The following is a 20,155-nucleotide window of genomic DNA, read 5'->3' as shown; positions in this document are numbered from 1 at the left end:
TCACTCATGCTCAGCTCTGGCTTGTTGGAGCAGCCAGAGCTGGCTGAGATTTGACATGGGGCAGCTGCTGGGCTTTGCTCACAGAGGTCACCACTGCGGCCCCCTTGCTGCTAAAACCTTGCCACCTATATGTAATACAGCCTGTTAAAGGAATGTGCTGTTTCTCATAGGTATTTGCATGGATCTCCTGGATTTGTTGGAGCATCATAGAGACTCATCAGTCAGTGGCAGAGAGTGGCAGTGCTAACAGTGGTAAATCTCATCCTCTCTGAATATAAAAGATTGTATTATCCTCCTATGAAGGGAGGAGAAGGAAAGGGGAAACCTTGGGACTATTTCCTCCTTTAAGCAATGAGGAAGGGACCAGGAGTAAACTGTTCCTTTGCATTAAAAAAAAATAGCGGTAAGCTAATTGTGGTAGAAAGGTCCTCTAGCTCCTAGGATCAGGGAATATTATGCTCTGACGTACATTAACATTAAAAAAAAAAAAATTATATGCATTTTCTTCTTTTTGTTTTACAACACTAGATTGGTGAATTACTGAGCACCACACATCCTGCCAACAAAGCCAGCTTAACTCTTTTCTGCCCCGAGGAAGGGGACTGGAAAAATTCCAACCTTGACAGACACAACCTTCAAGACTTCATTAACATTAAGCTCAATTCATCTTCCATATTGCCTGAAATGGAAGGACTTTCTGAATTTACAGAATACCTGTCAGAATCAGTAGAAGTGCCATCGCCCTTCGACATTTTAGAACCTCCAACCTCAGGAGGCTTCTTGAAACTCTCCAAACCCTGCTGTTATATTTTCCCAGGTGGAAGAGGGGACTCTGCATTATTTGCAGTGAATGGATTCAATATGCTTATCAATGGAGGATCTGAAAGAAAATCATGCTTTTGGAAACTTATCCGACATTTGGACAGGGTAGATTCCATTCTGCTCACTCATATTGGGGATGATAACCTGCCGGGAATCAATAGCATGCTTCAGAGAAAGATAGCTGAATTAGAAGAGGAACAATCTCAAGGGTCTACTACCAACAGTGACTGGATGAAAAATCTGATCTCACCTGATTTAGGAGTTGTATTCCTTAATGTACCTGAGAACTTAAAGAACATGGATCCAAGCTTCAGAGTTAAAAGAAGTGTGGAAGAAGCTTGTTTCACTCTCCAGTACTTAAATAAATTGTCTATGAAACCAGAACCTCTCTTCAGAAATGTAGGAAATACAATTGACCCAATCATTTTATTTCAGAAGATGGGAGTTGGCAAACTTGAGATGTATGTGCTTAATCCTGTCAAAAGCAGCAAAGAGATGCAATATTTTATGCATCAGTGGAGTGGTACTAGCAAAGACAAAGCTGAATTTCTGCTACCAAATGGCCAAGAACTAGACATTCCATTATCCTATTTCACTTCTGTCTCATCACTGATTGTGTGGCATCCAGCTAATCCTGCAGAAAAAATAATCCGAGTTCTGTTTCCTGGGAACAGCACCCAGTATAATATTCTAGAAGGACTAGAAAAACTGAAAAACTTAGACTTCCTTAAACAGCCAATGGTTACACAAAAAGACCTGACTGGAAACATCGCTAGTGTTTCACCTGCTGTGAAACAAGCAAAGCTGAAACAACGAACAGACAGCAAGGAGAGTCTGAAGCCAGCTGCAAAGACACCACCAAGCAAGACTGTCAGAAAAGAATCTAAAGAAGAAACACTGGAGCCTGCAAAACCTAGTCCAGCACCGGAAAAGCCACAGAAATTAGAAAGCAAAGAAAAAACTCCAGTTAAGAAAGAGAAACCAGCAAAACCAGAAACCAAAACTATTGTGGCAGAAAAAGATGTAACCAGTAAGGAAGAGCAATTAGGGAAATCTGAAACTTCTGAAAAACAAGCTACAGATGTAAAACCAAAAGTAACAAAGGAAAAGTCAGTGAAAAAGGAAGTCAAAGCAAAACCTGAAGAAAAGAAAGAGGAAAAAGAAAAACCAAAGAAAGAGGTTTCTAAAAAAGAGGAGAAAACACCCATCAAAAAAGAGGAAAAACCCAAAAAAGAAGATATCAAGAAAGAAGTTAAAAAAGAGGTGAAAAAGGAAGAAAAAAAGGAAGCTAAGAAGGAAGTGAAGAAAGAAGCTCCACCAAAGGAAGCTAAAAAAGAAGTTAAAAAAGAAGAGAAGAAAGAAATTAAGAAGGAAGAAAAGGATGCTAAAAAGGATATCAAAAAGGTTCCTAAAGAAACAAAGAAGACACCTGCTCCTTTAGCTGAAGCCAAAAAGCCAGCAGCAAAACCTAAACCACAAAAGAAGGAGGAACCTGCTAAAAAAGAAGCAGTACCTGCTGGAAAAGCAAAGGAAAAAGGAAAAATTAAGACTGTGAAGAAGGAGACCAAAGTCAGTGGAGCACAACCTGCCCTTGCAGCAGTTGGAGCTGCTGTGACAACTGTAGCAGCTCTAGCAGCTGCAGAAATTACAGCTAGTGGAAAAGAACTTGAAGCAGAAAGATCCCTTATGTCTTCACCAGAAGATTTAACAAAAGATTTTGAAGAATTAAAAGCTGAAGAAGTGGAAACAATAAAAGCAACAAGACCTCAGGTTGCAGTCATAGAGGATGAACTAAAACTCACTGGCAAAGAACATAAAGAGGCCTTTGAAGTACAAAAGGAAAAATTAGATAACGAAGGACCTGCAGAATCCTCTGATGAAGGCATAACAACCACAGAGGCTGAGGGTGAGTGTGAACAGACGCCTGAAGAATTGGAACCTGCAGAAAAGCACAGAGTTGATGACACTGAAAAGTTTGAAGATGAGGGAACTGGCTTGGAAGAATCATCTGAAGCAGGAGATTATGAGGAAAAGGCAGAGACAGAAGAAGCCGAAGAACGAGGTGAAGATGAGGAAGAAAAGACACCACTTGACACCACAATACCGTACATGGAAGAAGAAAGAAGAATTCACGACTATTCAGAAGAAATAATGGCTGAAGCAGATGCTAAAATGAAAGACGAAAAATACATTGAGAAGGCAGATTATGAGACATCAGATGAACGAGCTGAGGAAGACAGGGAAGAAGCAGTAGAAAAGGCAGAAACTGAAGAGACTGAAGAAGAGGAGGAAGACAAAGCAGAAGACATCAGAGATGAGGAGGAGACTGAAAAAATAGAAGCTGAAGAAGATTATGTGATGGCTGTGGTAGACAAAGCTGCAGAAGCTGGTGACGTTGAAGATAAATATAGGATGCTCATAATTACACCAACAAAACACTCAGAGCCTCAGTCTCCAGCAGTTGAACCAGCCTCTTCTATCCATGATGAGACATTACCTGGTGGTTCAGAAAGTGAAGCCACTGTTTCTGATGAAGAAAATAGAGAAGATCAACCTGAAGAATTCACAGCTACTTCAGGTTATACACAGTCTACCATTGAAATATCTAGTGAACCAACTCCTATGGATGAAATGTCTACACCCCGGGATGTCATGAGTGATGAAACTAACAATGAGGAAAGCGAATCACCTTCTCAGGAGTATGTGAACATTACCAAGTATGAAACATCACTGTATTCTCAAGAGTTTGGTAGACCTAAACTTTCTCCACTTCCAGATGCTTTTAATGGATTATCTGAAGGATCCAAAACAGAAGCCACAGAAGGTAAAGACTACAATGCCTCAGCTTCTACCATCTCCCCACCTTCTTCATTAGAAGAAGACAAGTTCTGCAAATCTGCATTCCAGGATGTGTACCGGCAAAAAGAAAGTGAAACTGCCAAGTTAGAAATCAAAGAAACCTGTCCAGAAGATGTTGATGTTACTGGAAAACGTAGTCCAGCCAAGAGTCCAGCTGATAGTTTGTCCCCTCCATCACCAGTTGCCAAAACACCACTGAGTGAACGTAGTGTGAACTTCTCTCTTACTCCCAATGAGATCAAGGTCTCAGCTGAGACTGCCTCCGTTACTGCACTGCCCAGTGTACACCAAGAAATTGCTGAAGAGCACTGTGCAAGTCCTGAAGATAAAACATTAGAAGTAGCATCTCCTTCACAATCTGCTGCTGGTAGTGCTGGCCACACGCCCTACTATCAGTCTCCCACTGATGAAAAATCCAGTCAACTTCCCTCTGAAACAAGTGAAAAGTCATCAGAAGCTCCAGTTAGTGTTGAATTCAGTGAAGTCAAAGATGAGTCCGCAAAACCTAGAATAAGCCCTATGGATGAGCCTGTGCCAGATTCAGAATCTCCTATTGAAAAGGTTCTCTCACCTCTACGAAGTCCCCCACTGATAGGTTCAGAGACTTCTTACGATATGTTTTTGAGTGCTGATGTAAGATCTCCTCCCAGAGATTATGGAAGTCCTTCTGAAGAGAAACCTGAAAAAGAAAAATCACCTGTTCAGATGAGCCCATCTTCTGAAGCCAGTTCAGTGGGCCTTTTCCAAGAAAAACAAGATGAGAAAAGCATGGAGTTTATGGTAATTAAAGAAGGCTTCAGCCTAGAAAGAAAAACGGAGGATACAGAACCCAGCAGCTCTCAGTCTTCACTAGTCTTGGATGAACGGAAGTTGACTGGTGATCTCTCACCTACTCAAATAGATATCAGTCAGTTTGGTTCCCTAAAAGAAGACACCAAAATGTCAATATCTGAAGGCACTGTTTCTGACAAGTCTGCAACTCCTGTTGATGAGGTTGTAGCAGAAGATACCTATTCACACATTGAAGGAGTAGCTTCTGTCTCCACAGCATCTGTTGCTACTAGCTCATTTCCAGAACCAACTACTGATGATGTATCCCCTTCTTTGCATGCTGAGGTTGGATCCCCTCACTCAACTGAAGTTGATGATTCCCTTTCAGTCTCTGTTGTACAAACACCAACAACATTTCAGGAAACGGAAATGTCTCCATCTAAGGAGGAATGCCCAAGGCCTATGTCCATTTCTCCACCAGATTTCTCACCTAAGACAGCAAAATCAGGAACCCCAGTGCATGATCACAGATCTCCTGAACAGTCAACTATGTCAGTAGAATTTGGCCAGGAATCCCCTGAGCAGTCTTTAGCAATGGATTTCAGTAGGCAGTCTCCTGAATATCCTACTGCAGGCACTGGTATACACCATATATCTGAAAATGGACCGACTGAAGTAGATTATAGTCCTTCAGATATACAGGAGCCTACTTTTGCAAGGAAGATTTCCCCTCTGGAGCATACATCTTACTCTCAGGAGAAGGATATTTCAGAAATTATTTCAGTTTCTCAAATTGAAGCTTCATCTTCAAGCTCATCAGCTCATACACCTTCCCAGGTAACTTCACCACTGCCAGAGGAAACCTTTTCAGGTGTTGTTCCACCCAGAGATATCTCACTTCATTCTTTTACCTCAGAAAAGGTTCAGAGCCTAGGAGAAAAGCTGTCACCAAAGTCTGACCTATCTCCATTAACTCCAAGAGAATCTTCTCCTCTATACTCTCCTACTTTTCCAGATTCACCTCCTGCAGTCACAGAAGCAGTGTCAGCTAGTCACGCATCTCCATTGTCGCTGCAAGTGTCCTCTGATAAAGTGTTTGGTTACCAGGCTGTCACATTACAAGAAACCCTTACAAAGCACAGTCCAGAACCTTTATTCAGTCCAGAAAAAGAAGATTCAGAGAAGAGCAGCAGATCACCAGAGGAACTTAGTTATTCTTACGAGGCCACAGAGAAAACCACTAGGTCACCGGAGGATATTAGCTACTCCTATGAGGCAGTTGGACGATCTACTAGATCACCTCAGGCCACAGATTATTCATATGAGACAACAGGAAAAATTACAAGGTCACCTGAGGCCACAGATTATTCCTATGAAATGAGAGGGAAAATCACCAGGTCACCAGATGCCACAGATTATTCCTATGACTTGACACAAAAGACCACTGTGTCACCTGGGGATACAGATTACTCCTATGAGATGACACAAAAGACCACCAGGTCACCTGGAGATACAGAGTTTTCCTACGAGATGACAAGGAAAGCAACCAGGTCACCTGATGATACAGATTATTCCAATGACATAATTGGGAAGACCACCAAATCACTTGATGTCACAGATTATTCATATGAGGGAATTGGGAAAGGTACCCAATCACTTGATGCTCTGGATAGTTCATATGAGACAATGGGGAAAATCACTGAGTCACCAGAAGCCATTAGCTACTGCTATGATAGAAGTGGAAGAACCACCAGGTCACCTGAAGCTACAGATTATTCATTTGAGACCACTGAGAAAGCCACCAGATCACCTGAAGCCACTGGCTATTCATATGAGGCAAGTGCACATTTCACTCCAGGAAAATCGTTAGCAGAATCCCGCCAAGATGTTGATTTATGCCTTGTGTCATCCTGCGAATATAAGCATCCTAAAACTGAACTTTCACCTTCATTTATCAACCCTAATCCCCTTGAGTGGTTTGCAAGTGAAGAACAATCTCAAGACCAAGAAAAGCTGCTAACTCAGTCTGGTGGAGCCCAGCCACCCTCTGGGGGAAAGCAGCAAGGGCGGCAGTGTGATGAAACCCCTCCAACTTCAGTGAGCGAGTCTGCCCCTTCTCAGACTGATTCAGATGTTCCTCCTGAGACTGAAGAATGCCCTTCCATCACTGCAGATGCTAACATTGACTCAGAAGATGAGTCAGAAACCATTCCAACAGACAAGACAATTACATACAGACACATTGATCCACCACCTGTCCCAATGCAGGATCGCAGCCCTTCCCCTAGGCACCCGGATGTCTCCATGGTTGACCCAGAGGCTTTGCCTATCGATCAGAATTTGGGTAAACCTTTGAAGAAAGATCTTAAAGAAAAGGCTAAAACAAAGAAAACAGGTACTAAGACCAAGTCATCTTCTCCTGTTAAAAAAAGTGATGGTAAATCAAAGCAAGTGGCTTCTCCAAAGCCAGCTGCAAAAGATTCTTTGGAAAAGAGTTCCAAAACAGCTTCTCCAAAAAAGAAGGAGTCTGTGGAGAAGGCAAGCAAAAATATCTCTACTCCAGAAGTGAAGACCCGAGTGGAAGAGAAAGATAAAGACACCAAGAATGCAGTAAATACAACAGCATCCAAGTCAGCAAAGACTGCCACCACAGGTAAAAACAGATAGGTGCTCTCTAGTATTAAGATTTTCCTAGTTGTTGCAATGTAATGCCTTTATAAATGCTGAGATAGTGGTTTACAGCAAACTCTCAAAGTCCATGTTTTAGACATAACTCCAGGGTGTATAAGACACATTCAAATGAATGAAATTCATTGAATTAACTCTTGTAATCTGAGAAACTTGATGTCTCTGTTTGCTGAGATGCAAAGAATTAAGAGTAAGTACATCAAGTATAAAAAGCTTAATACCAGCTGTCTAAATTGTTAACCAACTAATAGAATTAAAAGTACTACTCTTCTAGGTGAAATGAATTTAGTAATGAAGTGGCCCACTTTATTCATTGTCAGAATCATGTGGGCACAATGCTCTTAACTAATGCCATTTAATTTTGTGAGAGGCAAAAATACTCTAGGAAATTGGATGCTTTTATTACTTTGCTGGATTATTTTTAAAATGAGAATTTTAGAATATGATAACAGTAGTGAGAGTACTTACAGTGGGCTAAGCATGTATATCACATAATCCAGTTAAAGTCTTATTCCATCAGCAATGACTAAACACATGGAAAGTTAATGTCATTTTGAATGACTGTTGTGTTTTCTAAGCAGTAATAAAATACAAATTAGAATACTTAAGAAGGCATTGTGCTAATAAGTTGTTTCCGGCAGATCTTGCTATAGTGAATTTTGAAAATACTTCGATTTTGAAGTTGTCATCAAGCTTGATGTTTTGTTGAAATCTTTTTGCTAGCAGCAGATCTGGGATTCAATGCAAGTGGACCAGCATTCAGCTGTCCATAGTTTCTCTATTTGAAGTCATCCATCAATTCTTTCTTAAACCACCATTTGCCTGTCTCTCCTAGTGGATGCTTCTCAAAGCAGCAGTATCATTCCCCACGCTGTACATTTCTCCAGCACTTCACCTCTATATTGGATTCTTCCTCCTTTAGTCATACTTTCAGGCATACACTAGAGCTTAAGAAAAGGTTCTATCTGATATTGACGTTTTGTAGTAGAATATCGTGCCTAATATTTTGTTCAATGTTCATATCCACAACTCAAGAAAATGTCACAGATTTTTTTGTGATAAAAGATGATAAAAGATCTTGTCACAAACCAAATAGATAAAAATGCTGTAATTCAGAATATCTTTTGATATTATGATGCTTATTTGACATACGGCCCTCTGATGAATGTCAGATCATGCTAGACAATTGTAATGGACTTCCATGGCCCTTCAGCATGTGACCATAAATAAAATGTACTGCTTAGATAATTTAGTGTACCAGACATCACTCTCTATTTTATCATGAGGAGGCTAATAAAATATAAATGGTCCTCATCAGAATACAATTATTTATTACATCCTGACTGCCAGTTCACACTGTGAACAAGTGTAAGTATGTGAATGTTTGAAATTTTAACTTCCTTTTGATTTAAGCATTTCTTAGATAATGCACTAGCTATTGCAGCTTCTCCCAACTTTTTGTGGGAAGTGGCTGATTTATGTATGTAAATAAAGACTGATTCCAATCTGCATGGCCCCCCATATAACTCTAGCTTCATAATGATGCAGATCTGAGACATTTGAAAAACTGCACTGCTTAACTTAGAAATTAATACTGCCATTTATTGAATGTGATTCAGTACTCTCAAATCTTTGTAATAATTTTTGGAGAATAGTAACATTTTAGTAGGAAAGGTACAGTTAATATCTGGTTATGTGGCAGTGATCTTTTATTGTATTATGCAATTAGTTAGGTCCTCCCAGTCTTTTTCCTCCCACTACAACAACTGGGATGCAATAAAAGTGGAACATGTCATTCGGTATAGAAGGGTACTGCTGTAATTGTTTCAGAAGACACAGAAATATTCTATACTTAACCAACAGTATCTATCTTAAGAAATATCACTTCCGCAATTATAACAATCATTAATAAATGCCTGTTTTTAACCAACTTGGGATGTATTCTTTTTTTGTTGTTTCATTTCCAAAGGACCTGGGACTACTAAGTCAGCAAAATCTACGGCAGTGCCACCAGGACCTCCAGTGTATTTGGATCTGGTGTACATTCCCAACCACAGCAATAGCAAGAATGTTGACGTTGAGTTTTTCAAGAGGGTGCGGTCATCCTACTATGTGGTGAGCGGGAATGATGTTGCAGCTGAGGAGCCAAGCAGGGCTGTTCTGGACTCCCTGCTGGAGGGCAAGGCCCTGTGGGAGAGCAACATGCAGGTAGGCTCTTCGCTCATATTTCTGCCTGGAAATAAAAACTTCTCTGGGAAGCAACTATGCAAAGCCAGAGAAGTTCCAGAGTAGATGGCGGATGCTCAGGATGTAAGGTTCCTTGCAAGGGCACCTTGTTTCACTAGTGATGTGATCAGAAACTCAAGTGAAGCACAGAGCTGCAACATTCTCAGACACTCCCCAATTCTTAACCCTTCCGATCTATCTCTGAAGAATAAAACAGATTGAAACTCTTGGTTTACAAAGCTATTTAGCTATTTATTACTATGCCACATACAACCTAAGCTTGGAAATCTTACAAAGAAAAAAAAAAGCGAACATTCCATAGTTTGAATAGCAATCATGTGCAATTGAATACTTCTCATGCATTTTCAGTGTGATAAGTAATTAAAATATTTGGCCATTACCTAAAGGACTATCAATGCAGACTACACTTTTCTGCGTCTCTGTAAAGCTACATCTCAACACCTTACAGAACGGAGACAAGGTTTTACTTCAATAAACTGTCTCTTTACAGTCATTTTATCGAATCTACATTATTATTTCCTTTTATCCGTCCATTTATCTTACTACTTATGGCAATAAGATCCACTCTTACAAAAGGAAAGCGTACTTATCAGTTGAGAATTTAACAGAGTTACTTTTTATCAGTAGTTTCTGTTGTCCATGTCTGAAGAGCTCTCCTTTTTTGCTGTTGCAGGTGACCTTAATCCCAACCCATGACTCAGAAGTGATGAGGGAATGGTACCAAGAGACCCATGAGAAACAGCAGGACCTCAACATCATGGTTTTGGCAAGCAGCAGCACCGTTGTTATGCAAGATGAATCTTTTCCTGCTTGCAAGATAGAACTGTAAGAACGGGTTGCGCATCCCAACACTAAACTTCGTTTCCAGAAATTCTTCCATTTGAAAACATTTTTTCTAAAAGTTCGACCCATCTATTTCGACTGCTGAACTATATACCTGCCAAATACTATACTGTGTCATGGTGATGCAAGTCACTAATATTTTTCAGTCTTTGCTGATTGCTAAGGGAAATAACAGCATTCCCATAGTAGGGTTCAGATTACTGCGAAAATACAGATCCAGTTTCATCTCCGCTGAACTTTTGGAAACCATGCACTAGCAACCCTAACTGACTTCTGCCAGGTATAGGCATTTGCCCTCTAAAGAGAGGGCAAAGAGAGAGAAAGAGAGGGGTAGGAGGAGAAAGTAATAACTACTTAGATCTGCATTAGTCTCATGGCAATAGATGTACCGCTTACTGCAGTATGCTTATGCTCTCGTATGAAAAGAAATTTTAAACTTTTTATCTATCTGAGCTATCACAATGGGGATACTTACTTTACAAAGTCAAATTATCTAGAAAATAAGAAGAAACAGAATGTGTCTAGGAAGGGACGTTCAACCTAAACTCTCATTAGCAGTTTTTCACTTTAATTTGAACTCTGCATACTGACATGCCATAACAGTCATAGGCCAAATATGCACATCATCTAAATCCCATCCGGAACTCTAAAACTTTCCTTTCAACATGCAGAATTGTTGGTCTAAGGCATGCTCCCAGTGAAAGTCCATTTACTCCACTCAGAATTGACCAGTCCATGTGCTTAAACACCCATATCAAGTGTTGATTGACTGAAGCAAAATACCAAAGCAATTGGGAGTACAGTAGACAATTTGCCTTAGAAAGTGACTTGAATGTACAAAGAAACTTGATGCACTTATTTTTTACTGTTGAGACAGCAAATTTATAAAACAACTGTTTAGGATCATAGTTACACCAATAAAGAAGTGTGAGTGTGGTACTAGAAATCTATCTGGCTGGTCAAACCGTTTGGTGCTATGAATTACGTATGTTAGTCATGTGAACACTTCATTGTTGCACCTGGACAGCTCAACAACGCAAGATGAGCTTTTTTTTTTTTTTTTTTTTAAAGTTTCTTCTGTACTGTGAAAGCAAGATTGAAGGGGTATCAGAGTTGCAAAACTTAGTGACATATTCAGAATGATGAAAAGGTTGCCTGCGAGTCTGTACAGTATTCAACCTTCCTTTGTCTTACCTTATTTTATTTGTTTAATTTTAAGAGTGAATATGGGAACAAATGTACAGAAACCTTTTTTAGCATTGCGTGAACTTTTAATAGATGACTTTTTAACAAAAAGCTTTCATTTACAAGAAAATGCAAAGAAAAATTTTCAGGTGAAGGCAATTTTTTTAGTAGTTTTGTAAGGTAAATGAATAATGTTGTTTAAGGTTCTAGTGAGAATGGATATTGAGATAAAATTAGTTGAAAATCATTAACTGCCAAAACTTTTTTTTGAGGTGGGTGAGGGGGCATTTTGATGGTAAAATTAATCTATTGATGATGACAGAAGATAAGATTTGCAATGATGATTGCCTAATATTTACAGAGATGTAGGCTACATTTTCAACCCTCTGAAGATCTTGCAAAATGATAGAACAAGCAATAAGCTAAAATAGGTCCTTTTCCTTTCCTTCTCCTTTTGGTTCTCCTTTTCCCTCTTTCCCTTTACCTTTTTCCTTTACTTCTTCCCTTTCCCTCTTTCTTTCCTTTTCTTCTTTCTTTTCTCCTTCTTTCCTTCTTTCCTTTCCCCCTTTTCTTCCTCTCCCCTTTCCTTCTCTAGACTGCCTGCAGAAGAATAGTATGTAGAATAGTTCCATGATTCAAGATAGTCTGGATTTTTAGTCTCAGAAATTCTACCCTAATCATAGAAGAAAATATATTTCTTCTATGCATTTAAGAAAATTTGTGAATTGGAAGTTAAAGATGGTGTTAAGGCCTCCAAAATGGGGATATGTGCTGGTCTGTTTGATTCACTGTTATGGCTGGTATTACATTTCAAAGTGTAGTGAACAATGACCTTATTTTATTTTCTTTACTTCTAATTTATTTCAGATACATTGTTAGGATATTTTTGTTTAATAGGTATACGTTTGCACTCCTAATTTTTATGAATTTTTCTTTATTACACTTTAGGGCCCTTTAGCTGTGGGCTCTTAAGGCCCATTCAATGCTGTGAATCACTGTTCGTCAGTTGTTGGGGTTTTTGATTTATTTTTAATGTCTTCCTTTTTTTCTTAGGTATCTCTAGCAGTACTATTTTATTTATTGCTATACCATTTAAGTTTTTAAGAATAAGTCAGAATGACTATAGCACAGAAGACAGTTAGAAGTGTGTTGTGAAAGCAAACATATTTGCTGGCTCATAATCATTTACTTTAAATTGCTTTAGTAATACATAATCTTCCAAATTTTAGGCAACATGTTTGACAGAATAGTTGTACTGGTACTCTTCCGGCAATTCTTTCTGCTTTGTCTACTTTCATATGTAGGTAAGATTTCAAATTTTTTGAGAGGATGGGAACAGATCTTCTGGTTTTCTGACAAAATCTGAAACAGTTTGTACCTTTGCTTTGGTAGAAAATCTGTTTTAGGCACAGCAGTGATCCTGAGACACATCTCACACCAGTGTGAATCAGGAGCAATTTTGCTACAATCAGGGAAGTCACTTGATCCTACTGTAAATTAGAATCAAGCCTTAAATCTCTCAAAGTAAGTTTGTGATGGCTCAAGCATTTGTTTTACTTATTAAAAAAAAAAAAAGAAAAAAAAAAAAGAAAAAAAAAAAAAGGCAGTTAAAGCCAATCTTAAAATGTACATTCATTTTCTGCTGCTACAATAATATTAAAAGCCCAGCCTGGCTCCTCTGAGGTATTGTAATGCCCGTTCTATCCATTTCCTTTTAAATGGTAATCACGCCTGGGTGCAACATAGTGATGAACTCCCTCCTCTTGCCCTTAATGTCTTTCCTGTCTGTGGAACTAATCTAACTGTGCTAGTCGTAATACTACACAATTAGCTTAGTAACAGTCATCAAAATGTACCATGTACATTAATGATGAGTGCTGTTGATCGGCATAGATTTCTAGGAGCATGGTTTGTTATTGATTACTCTAATTATAAAAATTCAATATTTCAGTGTAAAGGACACTCCATTTAAGTGATGGTGTTATCCATAATAGCATCCCAGTCATGATCGTTATGCTACTAACTATTCTACTTAATAAAATTCAATGGAGAATTACCTTTAGAGATCATCCCCCACTCCTGAACTTGGACAGGGCCTCTCATGCATGCCTTTTCAAAGTCCTGTGGTGGGCCCAATGTCATTGACCTCTACTTTTTATCCCATCTTTCATAGAATTCACTTTTGTTTTTTTTAAATTACCTTACATGCAGTGGTTAATGGAGATAACTGTGTATATGAATGTTTTTTTAAAAATTGTCTATGATAGCTTACTCTATTTAGGAGAGTTCCAGTACTCATTTTACTAAGATTTAATTGATTTGTTAATTGAATTTTGAATTCCTCCCACTACAAGCAAGTCAGCTCCAAAGAGCGCTTACTGTACATCTGGGACATTTCTGTCATATGCTTCTCTTTGTTCATCTGTCGCCAGAGGTTCTTGCTCAGTAATGATGTTTTGAGAGAAATAGTAATATTGTTGGTCTGGATTTATTAGAAAAGGAGAAGTATAATCTTTACATTTGAAAGAAACCGTAAGCTTTCATCTTTTCACATAATAATTGAACAAAACACTAAAAGCAATTAGAGGTAAGCATTTCTTAGAATGCAGTTATATGGTCCACCTGGTTTAAAAATGTTTGGTACTTAAAAGAAAAACAAAAAAAGTCTGATTGTTGTGACTTCACAAAAAAAATCTAAAAAATTAAACAACTGAATACACAATGGCATACAAAATATCAAAAGGTTAAAAAAAAAAAGAAAAAAAAGAAAAAAAAAAAGAAAAAATAATACAAAGCTTCTCTGTGCTAGACTTGCTAGGAGCTCCAGATGGCAGGAGCTACCTCTTCAAGACTGGGCTGTAATCACAACTTTAAAAGAACAAATCTGAAATATGCTTTCACGCATTTGCATGCAGCCATTTTCTTCCCAACTATGGAAAGAAACAGTCTTGTTGCTACTGAGAAGCACCTCACACACCTCCTCTCTCTTGTTCTGAATGGTGTTTGTGTCAGTCTGCAGCTGTGTATGGTATTATGTCTTATAATCCTGCATCACTTCTATTCTATCCAGTCATATCTAATGTAGAAAATTAGTTTCCAGTGAAAGTAATATGTAGTGCTTTTATGATATTTGTGTGCAATATCCCCTCTTCCATTGAGGATATTTGATGTAAAAGAAACAAACTCAGTTCCACAATAAAATACAAAAGTGGTAAAGTGGTGTTGGCATGTTTCTTGTCTTTGTGTTTGTACATACTTGTAAGTTTCCCCTTCCTTTCAGTTACTTGGGGTTTTGCTCGAAGTATCAGTGACTAGATATGGAACCAATCTCCATTTAGAAATTTGAAAATAAACAAAGATTACTTTTATCTCTTTAGGTATAGAACATTACCATGATATACCATGGTGTGACTTCTTTCCGTTCTCATTCCTGTATTCCTCAGCAGCATAACACCTCATTTTCAGTAAGTACATGTTCAGCTGACTGTCAAGAGATGGTACCCAATAAAGCCTACATCAAACCAAGCCCACCCTGGTTAGAAAAGAAATCTTTTCCAAACCAGGGAGTTGCTCACAGTTTAACACAAGTGCATTGCTTGTTTCCAGCGGACACAACCTCCACTGCCCGTTGATCTTGGTGAGCAGGACAGGGCTGGTTAGCACAAAGGATGTGAAAAAGGCTGGGAGTTGAGCCTTTGTAGTTTTGCTTTACGGCAGCCATAGCAAGGTGCAGCAATGACCACGTATGTCTTTCTCTTCAGTGAGCCGCAAGCCAGTGGGTGATAGTAGCCAGCAGCATGCAGCAAGGGGAGCTGGCTCCCCAGAGAAGCTGTGTCACTGAAGGGTTTCCCTCCTCCTCAGCCTTTCTTTTTGCGAACCCTTCTCCAATTTCTAAGGCTGCATTTCTGACTTCCAATGATATCAATAAGAAATACTGTTCTTGGCTTGGATTGGGCTGAGTGTGGTAAAGACAAGAGAAATGAAGACCAGATGAGGGGAGTGAATGCTATGAATCCTATACCTCAAGTATAATCCTGCATATGTTCGTGCCAAGGCTTTTTGAGCTTTGTGGTAGAGTAGCACAATCCTTCTTAAAATATATTAAAATGAATGATTTAGACTGGCCAAGTCAGGTTGCCATCCCAATTATCCATCTGTAATTGAAAGGTATGGCTCTAGATTCACATTGTTGGGACCACCACACAGCCCCTGAAAAAGGGTAGCCCAGCTCAGTCTCTGGTGTTGGCTTTCTGGCTCCAGGGGCAAATGAAATTGTTTTTTCAATGCGGCTTATGAGGAGGAGAATTTTTATTTCCATTGGTATTGCTAATGAACAAGTTCAATCAGCTTGTGAAGCATTTCAGAAGACACAGCAAAATCATAATCCCTCATGATAGGCCTCTTGGGTCTCTCTAAAATGATGGATCTGTTTTGTGGCATCACAGATCTGGAGGCTGTTCAATACCAATTCGTAGTGCTTTATGTCTGGGAGGAACCATGGCTCCTAGAAGAGAGGCACGCAGAGTTCACTTGAGTAATGTCCATGGTGATGCATCATAGATCCAGCACATCCCCAAGGCTTCAGCAGTCTTTCACTGCTGACTGCTCCTGTGGTCCTTACCTCACCTCCCAGGCTGGCATGAAGCCCCCAGGGCACTGTCATCCTTGTATATAGCCCAAACCAGCAGAGATGAAGGTCTCCTAAGCAAAGCTGAATACCCTCAGCTTCTAGGGTGCTGACTGCATGCACAACATTTCTACCAGAAATGAAATTATTTACATTTCCTGAAATATTGAGAACTAAGGAACCAAATCAGTGGGTTCTGCATGCTTCCTGAGCACCTGCCTGCTGGTTTCTATGGATCCTTACCACTTGATGTAGCTGCTTCTCCACCTTTCAGCAGCTCCAGCATAACTGTTCCCATTGTGAGGAGGTGTCAGGAAGAGGAGTGTGCTGCATCTGCTGCCAGCTCCACTGCCAGAGTGACTGCATGTTCCACGGTTGACACATTGCACACTGTGTATGACAGACGGGAAATGTGAAATAGAGAGTCTCTATATCCTGATATAAACAAAACTAACAATTTTTGTATAAACTGTAGTTACGTTCAGTATACCCATGAAAGCCCAGAAACCCGTGAATGGATCTCATCATATCTCAACCCAGCTGTGTCGCTGAGCTTGAACAGCTGAAAGTAAGCTGAACCGCTGAGCCATTTAAATACTTAATACAAACCCCCTGGACAGTGAGCCAGGGTTTCTAGCAAGGGTTTACAGTTTCCAAAGATAAAATTACAGCAGCAGCTACCCTGTGTTTTAGAGCAGAATAGACTTGAATGTTTCATTCCCAATTCATTCTGGGGAAGAACTGTCAGGACTTGTAATAAACAAGATATATTGGTAATCCTGATAATTGAATGGGCTCCAATGCTCTTTCTGCGCCTTGGGCATTTGCAATTCAGAATATATTGGGAGTACTTGAGTGTATCAAACTGTTTTAGAGTAGCAGCAGAGATGTTATGGTGTTAGTTGCTCAGAGTTCAGTGACAGCTTTGTGACTGCTGAATCACAGAATCACAGAATCATCAAGGCTGGAAAGACCAGCAAGACCATCCAGTCCAACCATCAACACGTGTCAAGACTGCTCTACAGATGTGTAGATTTATCTACCCCACCATTCCCTGGGCAGCCCATTCCAATGCCTCACACTCTTTCTAAGAAATGTCTCCTACCTGAACAATGCCTGGTGCAACTTAAGGCCTTTGTCACTTATTCTATTGAAAAGATGAAGGCCTATCTGAAGGCTGTGTATGTCTTGTGCAGAGCGTAGTCTCCCCCAGGAGAGCCCTAGCAAGACCACTAGCACAACCTGCAGGGTTGGATGGTGCTCTGTGAGACAGGTCCGAAGCCAGTAGAAGTATCCTTTTATAAACACGTCCACTCCTTTTTGACGAGTGTGTGGCACAGTGTGTGCCAACCCCATGTGCACCAGATCTGCACTGCAAATAGGGCCCATCTGCACCAGGCTCCGGGCAACATTTATTTGAGCTGCAAGAGAATAAATACATAATTCTCCCCTTGTGAATAATGCATACGATCTTCAGAGTTCTGCTGGGAGTGTTCTGCCAATGACACTTGTGGAAGAGTTACGTATTTGTGTACCTAATCAGCAGCATATTTGGTGTCTGCAGTGGATCTGTATTGGGAAGCTGCAGACTTCCCATTTCAGTTAAGTTGATAGTAGAAGGCTGAACTTTAACTCCTGAAGTGCTGGTCCTCCCAGCAGTAGCAAAGCTCGTGCAGACATACTGAAGAAACTCTGCTCCTCAAGGATTGGTTTCCTTTGCAGTGCTGCAGGGGCATTGGGCTTGTGGTCTCCGTGCATGCATGCAGTACTGTGACCAAGTAACAAGTAGATAACAAGTAGAGAAATCATTCAAAAACTATTATGAAGAAAGACATACTCCAGTGTTTACAAATAGACTCTTAAGAGAGAAACTGAAATATCTTTAATTCAAATCACAGCTGTAGGCATGAAAGAAAGCGGGATGTGAAAGAACATTTCCAGGAGAGATTGTGTTACTACCAAGAGAGATTCCTGCAGGGAGCACTGTGACAGCCCCATCTGCATGCAGCAGAGTCTGGCATCTGTCTGACATGCAGCCACATTGCGGAAAGCCTGACTGTGGCCTTGTGAAGAGGGCTTGCTGAGTTGCGAGCTTGCATCTAACATGTACCAGGGTGCAGAACTAGAGGAACTCCAATCCTTTTTGTGTTTGTAGAGAATGTAAGAGTAGGGGTTTTGTATGTTTATATGCACATATGTAAATACTTCCTTTGGCATCAAAGCTTGTGTTTAAGCAGCACTGGATCAAACACTACTGTATGGCCTCTGCTCAGCCCTTCTAGATGAAGCCAGCTCTACTATAGCAGGTGATGGCTGCTACAGAGACACAGGCAGCTGGTTACAAGGGCTCTGGGCTATCTGGGACCCAGACTCATTCCTGGGAGCTGCTGAAAGTTTGGACAAATTCTGTCACAAAGTAACCTGGGACACTCCTCCATCTTGAAAGATGCAGGACCCAGGGGCAGATGTACAAGGTTTTTACTGAAGTTTAGCCATGACCACAGGACCCCTGCTCCATTAGGAAAGGAGAGGCAGAGCTCCACTGCAACTTGCAGTGGCTCCCACCCCCCAGCCAGATGCAGCGCACACACCTGGTCCCACCCCTGCCCAGCCCCAACCCCACAGACCGTCTCCCCTGGGCCACGCACAGCGCAGCTCCCGGCACGGGGCGGGTGCAGCCCTGGGCAGGCTCTGGCCCTGTCTGTGCTCCTACACACCTTGTTCTTCTGCAGAAAGAGCAAATGCAGAGTGATTGGGTTAAGTAAAAAATACTGCTCTATAATCAAGAGCTGACAAAGCAGCATGTGAAGTTTGAAATTTGAAGCTGTTTGAAGATGGGAAATTCAATTCAAAATTGCTCATTAATCAAGCAATTTTACTAAGCCCCACTGTTACGATATCTTTAGGAAATACGCATCCAAGGCCACCATAATGTTACATTTAATGGAGGGACTGGGAAAACCATTACAGGTGTGGGGCAGGTATGTGTGCAGTGCATCTGCAAATTGGGGCTCACAACTTCCTGACTGTGAGCAAGGCCTGAAGCTTTGGGTGCCAGGAGTTGAGTGCATTGGTGCCCTGCTGCCTAGACACTGGAGGTGTGAAGACAGGGCAAGTAAAAAGGAAATGGATGTGGCTGGATGTACAGGAGTGTCAATAGGGAGATCAGAGGGGACCCTACGCAGCAGAGAAAGCTGACAAGAGGAGCTGCTGGCAAATTCAAGAGTGTACAGGCAGACTTGTGGGAAATTTGGTTGATGAGAAGACACTGGTTTGGCAGAAACTTGTTGCTACTGAGACGGTGGCAAGACCAGGGGTGGGGGGAGCAGAGAAGATGGGAGACCAATGCGTTGTGGAGAAATACATACCAGTGGCACTGCAGGGAGGGAAAAGGGGTCCACGTGTGGGACTGGTGAAAGCATCAAAAGAGGTTTCTTGCTCAGGGTGATGCTGAGCTGAAAGATACATGACAAGACTTGCCAGAATTTCTTGCTCCTTAAGCTACAAATGATCTGAACCCACTGCCATGGGTACCGGGTTTGGTGCCTCTTGTCTGGCCACCATAATCTGCTCTGATGCCTGCAAAGCACTTCACAGGGAAACTCCCTTCTCCTGGGGATAGGGGGCAAGTGGGAGCAGATTCAAGTCCAGTGCAGAGTATCTGTTTTATCCATGGTGAGGAAAATCTCTCCTGGAGGACAACATCGTACAACACTTGTTCTCTAGTTTATTTAAAGCTCGTCCCTGGATGAAAGGCTGTATCTAGTCAGAGTTCTGGCTACAGGCTGAGCCAAAAGCATTCAAACCCAGTGCTTAAGAGTTAAAAAAAAGGAGGCAGCCTGCAATATTAACAGGTTGGTCAGTGCTTAGAGGAAGATTTTTTTTCTGTTGCTATAGCAGTTAAATCTAAATAAATAGTAAGGGGGCTTAGCTGTGTGGGAAGTGATGCATGCTCTGTGAGATAGCAGGGATGTGGCAGCTGGCTGCTTGCCGGAGCCTGATGAGCATTAGCAGCCTGGCATGTCCATCCAGCAGGGTGAGCGAGCAGAGATGGGGCCAGAAACAGGCTGTGCATGCTGCTAATGAACAGATGCCAAGAAGCAGCTAGAAGCG

At 40.8% G+C, this 20,155-nt stretch overlaps 1 protein-coding gene across 2 annotated transcripts in view; it reads left to right on the top strand.

Annotated features, from left to right (window-relative positions):
- Window positions 1-14,631, top strand: part of MAP1B (microtubule associated protein 1B) — a 70,844-nt gene extending 56,213 nt beyond the window's left edge. For both annotated transcript variants that reach the window (XM_085212827.1, XM_085212826.1), the window contains 3 exons: window positions 529-7,105; window positions 9,110-9,348; window positions 10,061-14,631. In XM_085212827.1, the coding sequence (XP_085068953.1) occupies window positions 529-7,105; window positions 9,110-9,348; window positions 10,061-10,216 (6,972 nt within the window). In that variant the 3' untranslated portion in view covers window positions 10,217-14,631. The remainder of the gene's footprint in view (window positions 1-528; window positions 7,106-9,109; window positions 9,349-10,060) is intronic.
- The last annotated feature ends 5,524 nt before the right edge of the window (window positions 14,632-20,155 follow it).

The sequence above is a fragment of the Meleagris gallopavo genome, chromosome Z (genome assembly GCF_905368555.1).
Source record: "Meleagris gallopavo chromosome Z, MGAL_WU_HG_1.1, whole genome shotgun sequence".
Lineage (NCBI taxonomy): Eukaryota > Metazoa > Chordata > Aves > Galliformes > Phasianidae > Meleagris > Meleagris gallopavo.
The sequence above is the reverse complement of the archived record's forward strand: the minus strand, read 5'-3'. Positions and strand labels throughout refer to the sequence as shown.